This window comes from Trachemys scripta, chromosome 5 (assembly GCF_013100865.1).
Source record: "Trachemys scripta elegans isolate TJP31775 chromosome 5, CAS_Tse_1.0, whole genome shotgun sequence".
NCBI classification, from domain to species: Eukaryota; Metazoa; Chordata; order Testudines; family Emydidae; genus Trachemys; species Trachemys scripta.
In genome coordinates this window covers 58,315,176-58,331,938 of record NC_048302.1, presented here as the reverse complement: position 1 = coordinate 58,331,938, position 16,763 = coordinate 58,315,176, and the positions used below count along the sequence as shown (strand labels likewise).

The 16,763-nt window shown below is 40.3% G+C and overlaps 1 protein-coding gene across 10 annotated transcripts in view; it reads right to left on the bottom strand.

Annotated features, from left to right (window-relative positions):
• Positions 1–2,153: 2,153 nt before the first annotated feature.
• TRIM2 (tripartite motif containing 2) overlaps positions 2,154–16,763 on the bottom strand; it is a 107,100-nt gene continuing 92,490 nt past the window's right edge. For 9 of the 10 annotated variants that reach the window (XM_034772819.1, XM_034772817.1, XM_034772821.1 and 6 more), the window contains 4 exons: positions 11,535–11,715; positions 8,408–8,478; positions 4,759–4,899; positions 2,154–2,645 (listed from right to left, as the gene is read on the bottom strand). In XM_034772819.1, coding sequence (XP_034628710.1) covers positions 2,493–2,645; positions 4,759–4,899; positions 8,408–8,478; positions 11,535–11,715 — 546 coding nt within the window. In that variant the 3' untranslated portion in view covers positions 2,154–2,492. The remainder of the gene's footprint in view (positions 2,646–4,758; positions 4,900–8,407; positions 8,479–11,534; positions 11,716–16,763) is intronic. The other variant, XM_034772822.1, reaches the window with a different exon arrangement.

Sequence of the window (16,763 nt, the reverse complement as noted above, 5' to 3'; positions counted from 1 at the left end):
GAACTTTTTCAAGAGACCATTTAGGGACTGATCCCTGTGGGCCTCAGAATTTCTGTGTCAATGGAGGATTTGGCCTGTACTGATTCTCCTCCCCCCTTTCCCTTCTTTCCATGAAAACTCTTCCATTTATCTTAATCTTAGTAAAAATATTTTTTACAAAAAATCTAAATTTTGGGCCAAATTAATACCGTCCTTTAAAAATAATCTACAGCAATAGATTATTTATCATTTTATTCAAGCCCTTAACATAGAAAATAGGTGGAACTTTTTTCTTGGTTAATAAATATAGTTGAAATGTTACATATAGAATATTCTTTTTTCCTTAGTATGTTAATAGTTTTCCAAGTGCTCCAATGACAGAGTGATTGTGTGTCAGAGTGTTGGCTAGAAGGCTCCTTCTAGAAGGATCTAGAAGTTTAAGAGGATAATTCATAGTGAAATAATGGCTGGGACTCTATCCTCCTTGCAGAATTTTAGGACAAACTAAGTTCAAACACAAAATACCTTGCCCTCTTGATAATACTTGCTTGGTTTTTAAAATTTAGAAAATGTTATTACCAATTTTCCAGCTACATTTTATAGTCCAACACTGTAACCCTTAGACAAGCCAGTCATCCTACTGAAATCATGAGATTAATTTTGTCTGCAAGGGTTTGCAAGATTGGGCTCTAAGTGCAAAAAATAAGCAAGAGAAAGGGGAAAAAACCTCAACAAATATAACAATTCAAAAAATAGACAACTTCATCCTCATGAATTTCAAGGTCTACTTCTTTACAGAAAATTGATGTTATGCACATTTCTCAAGAGAGCTGAAACAACAGATTTAACTTGTTAGAAACAAAATAATACAAATAATTTAACAAAAATCAACTTCAATTTTGCAGACATACTTAAGATGGTCCCCCATCTACTTTCCTCTTTAAAAAAAATAAAGATTCCTAAATAAAGAAAAGGTACTACTCCAAGATTATTTCAGCCATTGGCACCATACTGACCACAGCCTCTCTGCACAGGGTTGAGAGAGGGCATGACCCTGTATTCCTGAAGAGTGTCAACACATCTTTTGAGACTCAAATTTACAATTCTTTATAAAATTAGTGTTTCTTAAAATGGGCAGGTTCACATTATACACAGGAAAATACAAAATCTGGCTCTGTTTTAAGTAAGTCAGATGACTACGCATTTTAAATTAAATTGGAGTTTCAGAAATATAGTAGAGATGGGGGGGGGGGAAGAGACACTCCTTTTTAGAGTGCTGCCATCCTCAAATGGCTTGCTGAAATCACTGACACTAATACTTTCTTTATTCCTGTGTCAAACAAACATACACACGTACATAATGGGACAAATCCTGCGGTCCTTATTTTGTCTTCAGAAAAACATCTAATTGACTAAGAACTTCAGAAATTGGTTCAATTCGCTCTTATTTGTAATGTACTTTTCTTGAGTTAAATAGCTTTGATAACCCTTGGCTGTCACCATACAACATTTGTTAACCACAGTTCCTTTGGTTGTACAATGTAGGTCCTCCAAAGGAGTACCTGTGTGGCTTTCTGTCCTGTGTGATATGTTGATGAATATATCGAGTTGCCTTTAGAAAGTATGCCAAAGAACATGTATACAATTCTTCCATACATGAGGATAGGACATTATAATGACCCTGATTCTAATGACTTTGTTTGGTGTTAATGGATCTGTCATTCTACAGAAAGTCAGCAGTAACTAATGTATCATTACAGTGCAGTTTTTCCAAAGCTGTAGAAATTGTAGGTCTCTAGAAAGAGCTTACAACACAGTGAGCAGTAGGAGGGGTTGGAAACAAGCACATGAAACAATCCTTCATTAATCTCACAAAGAGTAAGAAATTTGCGTCGATTTGTATAATACTAAAAAGTTGAGCTGTGTTATGTCTGGCAAATAGAGCTGGAAGGATTTTGCATGACTTAACATTATATCTTTACTAAGAGAGCCTATCTGTTATAGTTACTAAGACTGAAGAATGTTACATGTGCAATACCTACCATGATAATGAGATCTAAAAGACTCCCAGTCTTCACTGTTGGATTAAATAATGCATAACAATGACACTTTTCAAATTTGGAAGCTCTGAACGGGAGCTACCCTTCACAGGTTAAATAAACCCCTTCAAATAGTTTAGATATTTTCATTTTATTTTATTTGCAAAATTAGTCAACTACTTAAATTCCTGTTCCACAAGCTGCAGTTCACATGTTTAATATTTCATTGTCCTAATGAATTCAGGAAAGGAGGGTTTTGTTTATTAACCCGTACAATAAATTCAATGAGGAACATAAGAAGTGCAAGTCTTATGTAAACAAGGTAAGTTTGGAAATAAACATGAAAAGTCCACTGGAGACTCCTTCAACATTAAAAAGTAATTAAACTAAAGTACACATCCTCCACAGAGAGATCGATTAAGGATCTCTGGGATCAGTTGTTTGTTAAGGGCCAGGCAGCTCCAGAGCCCATTGTTACTGTAAGTATCGATAGACCTTGAAGCAGTGATTTCCAGAGTCTGCAACTACAACATGGCCATCTGAAGTTAGCGCCAGACCTTGGGGACCATAAAGTGGGTCAGCAGATGTGTTAATGTAGGATAAAAAAGATCCGCTTCCATCAAAAACCTTTAAGGAGAGAAAACACATAAGTAATGTTATCTGTATTAATAGGGATAAAAATAATGGATCAAATTATGCTCTCAGCTGGACAAGTGTAGATCTGTAATATTTCCACTGATTTCAGGAGCTCTGGATTTCCACCAGTGTAAACGGGAACAGAACTTGACCTCCTATTCTCAAATATAAAAATTCACATTTAAAAATATTTATTTTTACTTATAATAAATTAGAAAGCCTATCTAGGGCTGTAGGTGCCTTTGCCAAAAAATAAACATATAATCAAATTAAAAATAAAACCAGCAGCTGTTCCTCATTTCAAAAATTACTATCCCTGATAAATCAAACCACCACTACCCACCTCCCTCCCCTAAAAGGATCAGCCTTCATCACGCTTCTCTCAAATCCTAGTAGATAGGTCCTCAGGGTGCAGCAAAAGCAGGGAATAGATTACAAAGTTGAGGGTCTTTCACAGAGAATTTCCTGCCAGTATCTTTCTTTTTTTATATCAAATGAGCTCCAACTGAAGCATCTCTGCTGATACATGTATTTAGTTGCTTATTAGATATTCTTTGGCAAGAGAGAGTAAATGAGAAAGGACTGTGATTCATACTTGAAACAGAGCAGTGCAACTTTCATCACAAATGCAGAATATTTTCTCAATAGGTGGGGGAAAAAATGATAAAAAGCTACTGGGGATTTGTCTCAGTGCCTGAATAGAATATTTTCTTTTTTCTGTTATTTAAGTATGTCCTCTACCCTCAGTTACAGGGGCTATACATTATTACTGCCTGTACAGTACTGTATAAACTCCCTATGGGCAGTAGTTGTAAACCATTTCTCATCTGACTTCAGCTGATTTGTATAGTCCAGTGCATTATGGAGTATCTCAGCCCTAGTGTTAAAGGGCCAGGATGCACCAGTGGTGGCAGAAGCAGAGTGGGGTTTTCAGTCTGCTGTTGCAGAAAGTAGGAGCAACCAATCTACTCATCCCTGAGGAGGAAGATTAGGAGGAGCAGGCTCCCAAGGCACTAACTGAAGAGTCAGGATGGAGGAAATGGGTTTGCCAGACATCCACGAGAAAGCCTAGGCAGAGACAGACTAGAAGGTTACTGTGCCTTTCTCCCAGAAGACAAATTAAAAATAATATGAGAGGCCCAGGCTATGAGGAGAAAGAGAATCTTGGGGAACGTAGGCCGGTCCTATCGGAGGAAAAGGAAAGGTCTCTGGCCACTCATCTTCACCCTGTAGCCCCTTCAGGGCCCCAAAAGCACCATTTCATTCTTTTTGTCCTCCCCCTGGAGGCTAGCTGAGGATTTCTACTCCTTCCTTCACTGCTTTGATCAGGAAGAGAGTAGAGTCCCAAGTCTCCTTCCTTGGAGGTTTTTAAGGCCCGGCTTGACAAAGCCCTGGCTGGGATGATTTAGCTGGGAATTGGTCCTGCTTTGAGCAGGGGGTTGGACTAGATGACCTCTTGAGGTCCCTTCCAACTCTGATATTCTATGATTCTATGATTCTATGGCTGAAAGGTTGTCAGCTAGGCCCTGTAGGCAGAACTAGAAGTGCTTCTCGGCAAAAATAAATATCTGGCAGCCCAGTATTTCTTGTGAGATATTAAAAAAAAGTTATTTAGCTGCCCAAAGAGCACCAATACCTGCGCCATTCAGCAATTTCATTGTTCGATTTTCCCTACCCTGAATACTGCAGTAAGTCTGTGTCCTAGTTCTGAGATACATAACATACCAAGATTAGTATGAAATATCAAAAAGGGGTAGGGTTGGTATTAATTCAAGAGAGCCATAAATCTTCAGACTGCTGTCAGTAGTGGGGCCTATGGAAAATACAGTGGAGTTGTTGTGGTAAAGACTCCTATTCTCTAAAGTGGACAAAACATCACCATCAGCCTTGTTAGCAGTCATAGCAAAGATTCTAAAGGACTGAAAGAGCACGGAGTTCATCTATCCTACCAATCCTTAAAGTGGTCCTGCAGCTCAGCATTGAGGCATAAAAAAAACTTGTGCCTGTTTTGTGGTAAACAGAGGGCTTCATTTTCCAGGACTATCAATCTAGTACCTTCCAGAAGCACTCTAATAACTTTAAAAATGTATAACATTTTGTCTACCTGTATTCGACTGTTTCCCCAATCTGCTACAATAATATTTCCATTAGAATCTACAGCTACTCCTGTTGGAGCATTAAACTGTCCATTGCCTTCTCCATTAGATCCAAACTTCAACATGAATTCTCCTTCCTGGTTATATACCTATATGAAGTTAAAAAAAAAAAAAGGCATTAAGTCAAATATTACTTAAATTCTAGCTAACCTGAGCAGTTTTGGTTGTCCAGTTCACTGCCATTGGAATGACTTGAGAACAACTTTGTAAGTGAAGTACAAGACTGGGTATTAACCAGCACAGAAGAATCTCTACCCTACTTAATAAGCCTGTCTTTTCTGTACTCCCTGATAATTCTGTAGGTAATTATATTTCTCATTTTATTTTCTGGGGAAGTTTTACCCTCATTTAGAAGCATTATATTTACCTTACCAAAAGGTATTAGAGTACATGCCATATGCTCAGAGTGATGCTTACGTGTATCTGTAATTTTTAAATAGCCAGTGTTTTTTATTATATCTACATTTTATTGTGTTCAGATGCTTAAATCGTTAACATTTCATTTTTCGGCTTTAGAGGAGAGGGGAAATAGTCAGCCAAGAATGAAGTTATTGTTGTAATCACTGCCAATACCTGAACTAGCCTACACCCTGAGTAACCAGTTTATTAAAAATAAGAAGTACCCCCTCTCTAGAATCAAATATGAACCAAAACCTTTCTAACCAGGCATTTTCTGATCTTTAAAGACAAGACCCACCTCCACTCTCTTCTCTTTCCTATATGGAAATACATGGGAAAAGACAGATTTTGCCTTTCCTCCTCGCACCAATCCTGTGATCTGCTGACATACCCCCTCTTCTCACTTTAGGTCTGATCTACTATGCGTGTACAGGGGGCGAGCACATGGATCCTACACTAGGAACTAGTGAGTGCAAACAAAAGAGCAGTGGGATGAAGCAGGGACATATCTGATATGGATGAAGGCCATACAAAACAATCAGAGGGAACAAAGCATGCTGCATCCTCTGTATGGGTAGCACAGCAATTGTTCACTGTGAAGATGTGCATACTGTTTCTTTAAATCTATGGCTTCTTCCAACTGCCTGGGTCTCTGGTTGGGACTATAAATTCCCAGCATGGCCCTAGACAAACCAGGACAGTTGCAAACTATGAAAAGTGATCCCTCTTCAGTCTCGCGCAACCCAAAGGGATGTCTCCGCATCACATCAAGATTAGTGACAGAACCTTTCCAGGTCTCTCTTTCATGGGTGGTGAAATCACAATAACCTATGTGAGGGAGGAGGAGGAAAGCAGACCAGCTAAATGCAAAAAAGAAACCAGCCCGTCTGCAAATGAGGTGCTTAGCGAATAAATAAATAAATAAATAAATAAATAAAACTGTAGTCCGAAAAGATGACAGAGAGGAATGGAAGAAAAAAGTTGGTCAAGAGACTTTTCTCATTAGACAGGTGGCAAGAGAAAACATACTGTTGCAGAACACCTGGAGAGGTGGAAGAAGACAAGAAAAAACAATTCATGGGGGATGGAGATGAATTAGTATGCAAGGGTGGCTCCTGAGATGATTAAAAAAAAAAAAAAAAAGTGGAGGGAGGAAGGGAGGGCGAGAAATCAATTGATGGCAAGAGGAAAAAAGAGGCAGAGATGTGTGTTTATCTATTTCTGGTGAAGAACGGGACATCATTGAGAGGAAGTAGTCATGGTCAAATGGGGTGCTATGCGGGAGAGAAGAAAGAAAACAAACAAAACCAAACAAAAAAACAAAACATCCATGGGGGGATATGAGGGACAATTATTGTCAAGGGATCGTTTTTCACTTAAGCTGGGGGAAGGGGAGGAGAAAGGCTGGTGGAGGGTTTTAGGTGCATAAGGTGAATTTTAGGGATTTGCTCTCTGCTTTTCTCTCACCTTTTAAGAAGAAAACTTAAAAAACACCAGAATGCACGGAACTTTCCAATATGTTGACAATTATATACACAAAAAAAGAATAAAAGGGGCAATGTTTTAATACCATCAAGATAGAACAAACAATATTGTTATGCACTGAATTAAATCAGGGCCAAATGGGAACTCTTTAATCTAACAAGGAAGACAGTAATGTGTGCATTTTAAATTCATATTTAATGAATTAGATACCATATTTCTTACTTCTCTTTTGACTGGCTTTTGTGTCTCGTAAGCTGCCACTAGTTTCTGAAGCGCTCTGCAGTCACTCCTATTACTGCAGTAAGCCCTGCTGGTGAAGATATAATTTATCAAATCAGCCCTCCTATTGCTGAACCATGTAACTAATCTGCTTTATGGCTCCTGCAGTGCTCTTGCTTTTTCTGTTGTAATCCAAACCACGAGTTGCTATTGCCTCTCTAATTCCAAAAAAACCATATGAAAGGTCACAATTCAAAAGCTAGAGGTTTAGTACCAGATTAAAGATAGTAAATTACAGTACCTTTTATTATTCATGTGACAATAATCAGTAACATTTTTGAAGTAAATGTTAGAATTTGTGACTCTACGATGTGAATATTGATCAAGACAACTAAGTCTTTATATTCAGCAGAACAGGAAGTTAATGGATGAAATCCCAGCTGCATTAAAAGTCAATGTCAAAACTTCCATTGACTTCACTGGAGTCAGGATTTCACCCAAATATATTTAATTTCATACTTCTGAGAACTTCTTGAAGCATAGCAGCATTCTTTTTGGGTGTGTGGGAGTGGTGGGGTGTGTTTGATTTATGTTTTTTTTTGCGGGAGAGAAGGGAAAAACTAGCATTCCAAATTGGAGAGGAAGCCTGGAGTCCAGAAAAAAAAAAAAAAAAGTATGCTGGTGAGTAATAGCTTCTTCCAAACTCAGTGGCCTCCCACTAGCATACACCATCTCTGATATGCTATCTGAAAGGTAACCATCGTTCCTGCCCTATATATTACTAACCTGAGGCAACAGAAATGTAACGACTTGTCATAGGACTTTTCAACCAGTCATGAACCAGGACTCTTCTTAGGGCTGCAATAGACATCACCAACCCAGTGACCAATCCTGTTCAATGCAGGAATTACTGAGTGAAATTCTATGGCTTGTGTTACGCAGGGGCATAACACAATATGGTCACAAATGGTCCCTTCGGTTTTAAAACCTATGTATCTAGGACAATGGAGATGTACATTTAACATGTGGCCTCCTTTTACTAATCTTTGTTATACTAGTTTTAATCTGGAAGTGAGGGAAACATTTATGGAGAATACCTAAAAGAAGGGGGGGAAAAAGTCTTTCAGAAAATAAAGAGAATACAATATATAAGAAATTATTTGCCAGGAGGGCAAAATAACAAACATTTTTGATTATTTTTTTATATCTGAGTTACAACTTGCATTTAAATGTTATTTCATTAGGGAAAAAAAAAATAAAAAATTACCCCAATCCAAGAAATCAACTTTATCTACAAGAAATTATTTGTTAAATCTCTGGATTCCCCAGTCCTTAATGAGGCCTTTCTTTCTTATCCAAATTTGTGAAATTAGACCTTGGACCAACAACTTCATTGTATTACAATAGGGCTTAATTTTTATTTTAGTTTAGGAAGGAAGATGTTAAAAGCCAATATGAACTGTCAGAATAGCAAATGGCATTAATTGACAGTACCTTGACAGAATGGTTATGGAAATCTGTAACAATGATTTCATTGTTGCTGTTTACAGCTGCAAAATGAGGACCTGAAATACAAAAGAGGGAAAATAAATAAAATAATAATAAGATAATTAGTAAACTTCAAAAGTAAGGATTTTTACTTAATTTTTTAAGTTATGACAAAAATCCATTGCACTCTTTAAAAAATTACGGTTGACTTCTGAGCAATCACTAGTCAAGTAGGAGGGAACAACAATTTAGAAGCTTTTCATTCTATTTTCCAAGTAAAATGGTACTTTTTTTTTTTTTTTTTTTTTACATTGGCATATGCTCTGTCCTCCATTCACTCATCTGTTATAGTTATCTATCAGTAATGCCTAATGTCCTCCCAGTTACACACTGATTATTATATGGGGTTATCATCATTAACTAGCACTGGTACTTAAGGACACTAATGTTCAGGGATAGAGCAAGGTATAGAATGCAGCAAGGTTTCTGAAATATTCATACACATTTTTAAATGAAATCACCCATATACTTTGTATTCACTCTTCACAAACATTTGAGTCATCAAGTTTTAGAACAAACACAAAGCTGATATCATATGTAAAGCAAATTCACTTAAATATATGAATATTATCAGAAAAAAATGCATTTTTCACCCAGCTCCATACATCAAAATTGCACATGCATGTTTTGGTCAAAACCAATTTGTTAAATCCAAAACACACAAATATTTGGGCTAGAAGATCTCAGTGCCATGCTACTTAAGTAATTACAACAAGTCAACACAATACAAAGTTCCAGTTTTGTGATAAATTCATAAAGTAAATGTGAAAATATATACAATGCGTAAATTCAAATAAAGACTGAATTCAAGTAACTTGTGATCTGCTATGGATATTCCACCAGAAGAAAGAGAATGTAAATTGATCAAATAAATTGTTAGAGATTACTTGTTCAGCTGTATTCAGGAATTCATACCTACAAGTTTTAAAAAGAAAGGAAAAACAGCAAATCCAGAAAATTTTGGTAACAATTAATATTTAGCAGAGCTAGAGCTAAAACTCTAGTGAATAATATGCAGTTATAAGTGTACCATAAAGCACTATTAGAATAGGGAATCTAATAAAGCCAAAACACATTCAGCTACCTACTCTACTAGAAAGGTAACTTTTGACAAGATTATAACAGTATACAATTTAAGGCAGTATTCCTCCCATTCTGCACACTTATCAGAGTTCCAGTCTAACACTGGGGACAGTGACAGGGTCTGCTTACCCCGCACTAGCCCAGACAGGGTTAAGCCACAGGTATTAACAGTGGAAGTCCCGCCTCCCTGGCGAGACTGGGCATGCTCCAAGTGCTCTAGTAGGAAAGGGAAGGAGATCAGCTCATTCTGGGCTGGAGCCCGCAGGGGAAGGACCTGCCTGGGAAGCTCCTGTGGAGGGCCAGCCAAAGCCTCTCACTGCACCGGGAATTGAAGCCGTCCACGGCCCGCCTGCACCTCGGCGACTGGAGGAAACCCTGGAGACCACTGGCCCTGCCTAACACAGAGTACCCGACATCTCATGGGAAACCCCAAGACAGACTCTGGTAGGAAGTGACCCAGGGAGGGTGAAGGAGTGGTAACTCCCACCCGGGGAAACTCAGCGTGTTTGGGTAGGACCCCCCCCCCCTCCACTGAGTCAGTGGCAAGCTGCTATGCCATTTTTAGGGCCCAGGGTCGGGGCCTGGTGGAGTCAGGTGGGCCCGGACCCCCTTACCAGGGCTGCCCTACCCCATAAGGGGCGCCCCAATGCTGTGTAGACTCTGGCCGCTAGGCTATACTGTCCTGCACCCAAGGGTGGTGCTATAGACTCTGGCAGCTAGGCCATGCTGTCCTGCACCCAAGGGCCGCTTTGTAGACTCTGGCAGCTAGGCCACACTGTCCTGCACCCAAGGGCCGCTTTGTAGACTCTGGCCACTAGGCTGCGCTGCCCTGCACCCAAGGGTGGTGCTGTAGACTCTGGCCGCTAGGCCGCGCTGCCCTGCACCTAAGGGTAGTGCTATAGACTCTGGCCGCTAGGCCATGCTGTCCTGCACCCAAGGGTGGTGCTATAGACTCTGGCCGCTAGGCCATGCTGTCCTGCACCCAAGGGTGGTGCTGTAGACTCTGGCCGCTAGGCCACGCTGTCCTGCACTGAAGGGCTGATTCATAGACTGTGACAGATAGACCATGCGGCCCTGACCCTAGGGGTGTGGACCGTCACACGGACATTATCCAAAGTGACCAAGCACCTGCAAAATGATCTAGACAAGTCACTTGGAGTTGCAAAGTTAGGTATGCACAAAAGTGCATGCCTAATTTTCACAATTATATGTGCAAACTGGATAATGGCATGAGCAAATGGCCAATTAGACATGTAACTGGCATTCTTCCTAAAGTAGCTATTTCCTCTCACATGATTGTCCATGCCTAAATTTGCACTTAAAGTCTCTATGCCCATTTTCAAAGTGTCAAGAAGGGGAAAAAATTATTTACTCATTTATCTACATAGGGTTAGTTAATAGTTGCATGGTTCTTCGATGATTGTAAAGTGCTGTATAAGTGTTAATTATTATCAGCAGCTGAGTGCAGACATTACAAGGCATTCATCGAATGCCTATTATGATCTATCTTCCCTAGGTCATTAGCCTGAAACATAGCCAGGCAAAGGGAGGTAGCTAATAAGAACTGGTTACAATTATTGGTGAAGAACAATTTTTTTATCTTCCTGACTGATTAAACTAACTGCAGAGTAGCATGTTAAAATGTGAACCCTACAAGGCGTAATACTAATATTTCAGAGCTGTCTTTCAAAGATGGATTTACCTTTTGAAAAAGACTAAGAAGACCGAAGTTCCTAGAACGTAGCACCAATTAAGAAAATTAGCATGATGAACTTCTGAACAACTTCCAGGTTTAAGAAAAAAGTCTCAGACAAAGACCCTTCCTTTTCCTGGTGCAGCTGCTGAAAGCTGAAGATTATACTTTGGCTTTTCTTCCCATCCATTTTTTTAAATGACAAGGAAAAATAATTCAGATCTCGCGTCTTCAACATGCTCAAACATCATGCAAAATGTGAGCAGAAGAAGCAAGAAAAGGGGATTTACATATTACCGTCAAGTGTACCTGCAAACTGCTTGTCCCCATTTCCTCGGCTACCAAACCTGGTTACTATTTTTCCATTTGGCTGGAAGATAAATACACAACATGCTTTGTTGTCTACAACAATGATATGCCCATTACGATCCACGGAAACACCTTTTGGTCCCATAAGTTTTCCAGAGCCAATTTTTGCCTGCAAGAGAAAAGAAGGAAAAAATGATTGATTTTGTGAGATACACATAGAATTACAGAATATCAGGATTGGACGAGACCTCAGGAGGTCATCTAGTCCAACCCCCTGCTCAAAGCAGGAACCATCCCCATACAGGTTTTTGCCCCACATCCCTAAATGGCCCCCTCAAGGATTGAACTGACAACCCTGGGTTTAACAGGCCAATGCTCAAACCACTGAGCTATCCCTTCCCACATAACCAAGGTCAATTCAGGGATCTACTGTAATTTATAATCTTTTTATAAACATGGTGTGCCAAGTGAAATTTAATCCTCTAAAATTTACCAGACAGTTTAACTGCGGATGTAAGATTTATTACGAACATTTTCATTACTTTTTTTCATTTTAAGAAGAAAAGTTGCTGAAATATAGGCCCTTTCTAGGATGGAAAGCTATCAGCATTCAAGGCATAAGTAGGCAGACTTAACCTTGCATATACTAAATTCTTTGCACGCTGTGCCGTGTCAGCAATTGTAGAAGCCAAGCACATACGAAGCCAAACACCTAGCTTGATATCAAGTGCAAATACAGTAGAACCACAGAGTTACAGACACCTCGGGAATGGAGATTGTCCGTAACACTGAAATGCTCACAACTCTGAACAAAGCTCAGTTTGGGCTCCAGATCCAGCAGCTGATACTCCAGGCCAGGATTCAACAGAAGCTGAGTTCCCTACTCAGAGAAGGGTGGGGTAAAAGCAGCAAGGCCTCCTGGGGTGAACGGTACACAGAATGCAAGGCTGCTCTTGCTCTGCTGGCTCGGGCTGCCTTGGGCTGGCAGCCCCTGTGTCTTGCTGTAAGTGGCTGCCCAGGGGCGGCGTGGGGTGGGTACAGGCAGCACAAATTGCCTACCTTTAAGAAGCAATAAAGGCACAGTCTAGTATGTGCCTTGGGGGGGCGGTCTCAGCTGCTGCCTGATTGGTTACTTCTGGTTTCACATGGTGTCCGGTTGACCAGTCAGTCTGTGACTCTGGTGTTCATATCTTTGAGGTTCTACTGTATGTCACATTTTATGTTGTTGATGAAACTGGAGTCTCTGGGAGGAAAAATTGTGGGCCAGACTGTTGCCAACCCTTGTTCAGATGCAGGGGTGGGAGGAAGGTACAAAGGACCTCTACCTTTTGGGTACCTGCTCCAAGTCCAGTTACCTGAAAGGAGTAGAGAAGGGCAGGGCCAGGACCTGATCCCCAGGCCATCAGAGCTGGCTGGGGATATGGAGTGTGAAGAAGCATGCTGCAGCCTCTCTTAGTGCCTGTTAGCACAGCGAAGGAATTCTGATAGAGCCAAAGCCCAATCTAGCTTCAAATATACTGTACTGGGCCTCTCTGACACTATACTGCTCACAGCTTAGAAATGTGGGTTCATCAAAAAAGTTTTGGCCACTGTAGTTGAAGGTTCCAAAAATCTTGAGATTTTATGCAAATGAGACAATGGTCAAATTTGCATCTTTGATTAATACACTGCCTTATTTATAAAAATGATAGCAGATGTCCTAATTATCAGAATTTCTGCCTGACAAGAAGAAAGCATGGACCAAGCTTTAGAAACATGGGAGTTGCTGTGCTCCTGGGTGGTCCTGGCATTGCCCTGGGTTGATGTCCAGATGGCTCCTTGAGGCTCTGGCCTAGTTTCTCCTTGTCCTGGACTGGGTGAAACACTGGTTAGGTTGCTGGATCCCCTGGGCCTGACTGCAGCTTTTTCTAAACTGGTAAGGGGATATGGATGGGCTGCTGGCCCCTAGCTGGGTGCCCTTCTCTGACAGCTCTCTGCCACTTGCTCCCTGGCTGGTGGGGTGGGGGGTTCTGACTGTGGTTGCTGTTCCCTGTCTATTGTTCGCAGGTCCTGTGGCCAAGAAGAAATGATTAACATGTTATCCTGTGTCACTGTGCCATAGCTCTGAGTCTGTTGCCATGTGACTTGTGGGGCTAGTGGAGACAAAGCATCAGGAAAGCGAAACTTTTCTCCTTTGCATGGGAGTTACCTACAATAAACCAACCAAGTCCTGTAACTGTGGAGATGCTTGGCCATAGCTCCAAAGAAATTTGCTTACTGGCTCTCATGGCTGTTAAAATGGTGCAAAGGGAGGAGTGACTGGAATGAGGAAAAAAGTGATAGAAATGACATATAGAATAAGATCAGAACAAAACTCTGATGTGACCTCAATGGTGCAGCCTAACAACTAGCAGACTTCTTGCATCAGATAAGCTTCCCAGTATTTCATGCCCTTCTTCAATCAGAATCACCATTAATACTTTGTATGTTTATCTACAGTCTCAAAGCGCTTGGCAAACATTGCTGACTTTAACCTCATAAAACCCCAGTGAAGGAGGGAAGTATTATTGTTCCCATTTTACAGATGGGGAAACAGACAAGAGATGAAGCAATTTGCTCAAATTCCATATATTTCTAGCTCTGCTAGACTTGCTAACAGATCTTCTGAATCCCCATTCTGTGTTTCAACCATAAGACCAAGCCTGCCCACTATATGTAGAATACTTATTTAATAGTCTTGAATTTCTCTCACAAATACAGTCCATTCTGTTTACATATAAAAAAGTGTTTTATATTATAATTAAGTTTCTCTCCCATTTAATCATTCTGACTACTAGCACCATAAAGTCTGATGTATTGACTTGTACTAGATACAAAGATATTGCCAACTTTTTTTTTCCTTTGCAGAGCTCCTATAGTCCAACAGAAACACTTACTAAACCAAACAAAGTCGGTCTGTATGTCATGTATATGTCCTTAATATTAACATTTTGAATACTTGTCTCTGTGCTGGCGGGGAATACTGCACAGGATACTGGTTCCCAGAATAACCATCCAGTTTGCTTAGTTTATGTTCAATCTAGGGGAATTAAAGAAAATGGCACTCCAGCATCATCCTCCAATCCAAGCCAGTTTACATGGAAGATTTTAATTATTTATACAATGTTCCAATTACTCCAAAGGTTTGAATCTGATCCCAGTTGCACTTGTTTTACACCAGTCTGTCTTCAGTTCATTCACTGACTTCAATGGAGTAATTTGCCCTAGTCAGAGAGGAGAACCAGATCCCCTGAGTATCTGAACATTTTGGAAGCTATTTTACCTTTATAAAGGGACCTACCGCATGTTTCATGCACACACCTGAGACATTCTATATTTTTTTTTAAAAGAATTGGTTAATTACTGATCTTCAGGTAAAAGTAGAACAAGTAGGAAATACAGCAGCACACACCTTAAGGCTATGTGACTACACAATTTTCTAAAAGGGGTGTCACTGAAGAGATTATAACTGTCTGCTATAGAATAAGTTATTTAGTAAATAGCAGCCAAAAAGAAGGGCATTTCCTCCCTGTTAAAAGCCACCTCGAGCAGCTCAGGCCTGAGATTTTGGGTTGTTAACTGCCAGAAAATGCCAACTAGAAAATTATGCTCCAAAGCCAGACTCTGTGAATGAGAAAGTAGGTTGGTAGTTTCTCAGCAGGTCTTTTATGTGACTGAAGAGCATACTGCCATCTCACTCAATCCTGCGGCCTCTGTCTCAGACTTAGGCATGGTCTACACTAGCCTGTTATTTCGGAATTAGCCGAGTTATTTCGGAAAAAAAGATTCCGTCCACGTGACCAAACTATTTTTTTCTATTTAAAGGGCTCTTTAATTCGATTTCTGTACTCCACCTTGGCAAGTGGAGTAGGGCTTAAATAAAGATCACAATCCCGGGTTAAAGGTATTCTGGATGCAATTCGAGGTTATTGGCCTCCGGGAGCTATCCCAGGATGCTCCCTTGTGACCGCTCTGGTCAACACTCTCAACTCCAATGCACTAGCCAGGTGGGCAGGAAAAGCCCCGGGAACTTTTGAATTTCATTTCCTATTTAGTCACCAGAAGAACAGGTGACCACCAGCACAGTCCACAATCACAGCTCTTTGAAATCAACAGGGCTTTGTCTAAACTAAGGGTTAAAAGGTGTGATGTAGCATATTAGCTAACTCATGCTAACTAATGTGTATTAGAAATCTAATACAGACAAAGCATGCTGCCTTTAACATGTGCTAAACTGACCAAGTTGAAGTCTAGTGGGAGCCTACTCCCATGAGTAAAGAACTACTTAATGTGAGTAATGATTGCAGAATCAGGCCTTACATAACACTCACAGGCAAGTACACAGCCTCTTTTGCTTTAAGTAAAGGAGAACACCTCTGTCTAACACTAATAGTACATCCTTATTCTTTCCACGTGCTGACCATTAAAGAATAACAGCATGCACTCACATACAAAGTCAGTTCATTACTGTAAATTTCATTTCACTGAGAACGAAGAAAAAAAAAAATCACATGCAGAAAGTTTTTCTTGAGCAATTAAGTACATGATCCAAAAGAGATTTTCTTGGTCACATCAAGCTTTAAGGCCCAGTTTGTCTTGTCATGTGTGGGTGGCACATAGCTGGCACTGGTAAAATTTGTCAAGAACTAGAGGTTCTTCCTGACCACACACTGACCACAAAGAACCGTGGGACAAGGGATAATATAGATGTGTTTCTAGCAAGTTCATAACTTTTATAGAATTTGCCCCTCTCTCTAGTGGAGATCTCACTAGGTCCTTTTTTATTGCTACTCGAATAATGTAATTCTCTCTACTCTGGGATGCCTGCAAGTCAACCAGCACACAATATGGCAGCCCATACAGCACTCGGGTGATCTTTTGTGACGATAATAAACCTGCCTTGCTGTTTTTGCATTGTCTGCCAATAGGATAATGGGTGAATTACAAACGTGCTTTGCTGACATGCATGTAGTAAACAGAGTAGGACGCACCTTTCTGGGGAACCAATTATCAATTTAGTATCCTTCTAAGACACTACGTTCTTTCTTTAACTGCCGTTTGAAGGTCTCAACTCATTTTAGGTCACGGCCTCCAGGATATGAAATGGGCTACCACTGGAGGATCTGTTTCAGAGTGGTAGACGTGTTAGTCTATATCAGCAAAAGCAACGAGGAGTACTTGTGGCACCTTAGAGTCTAA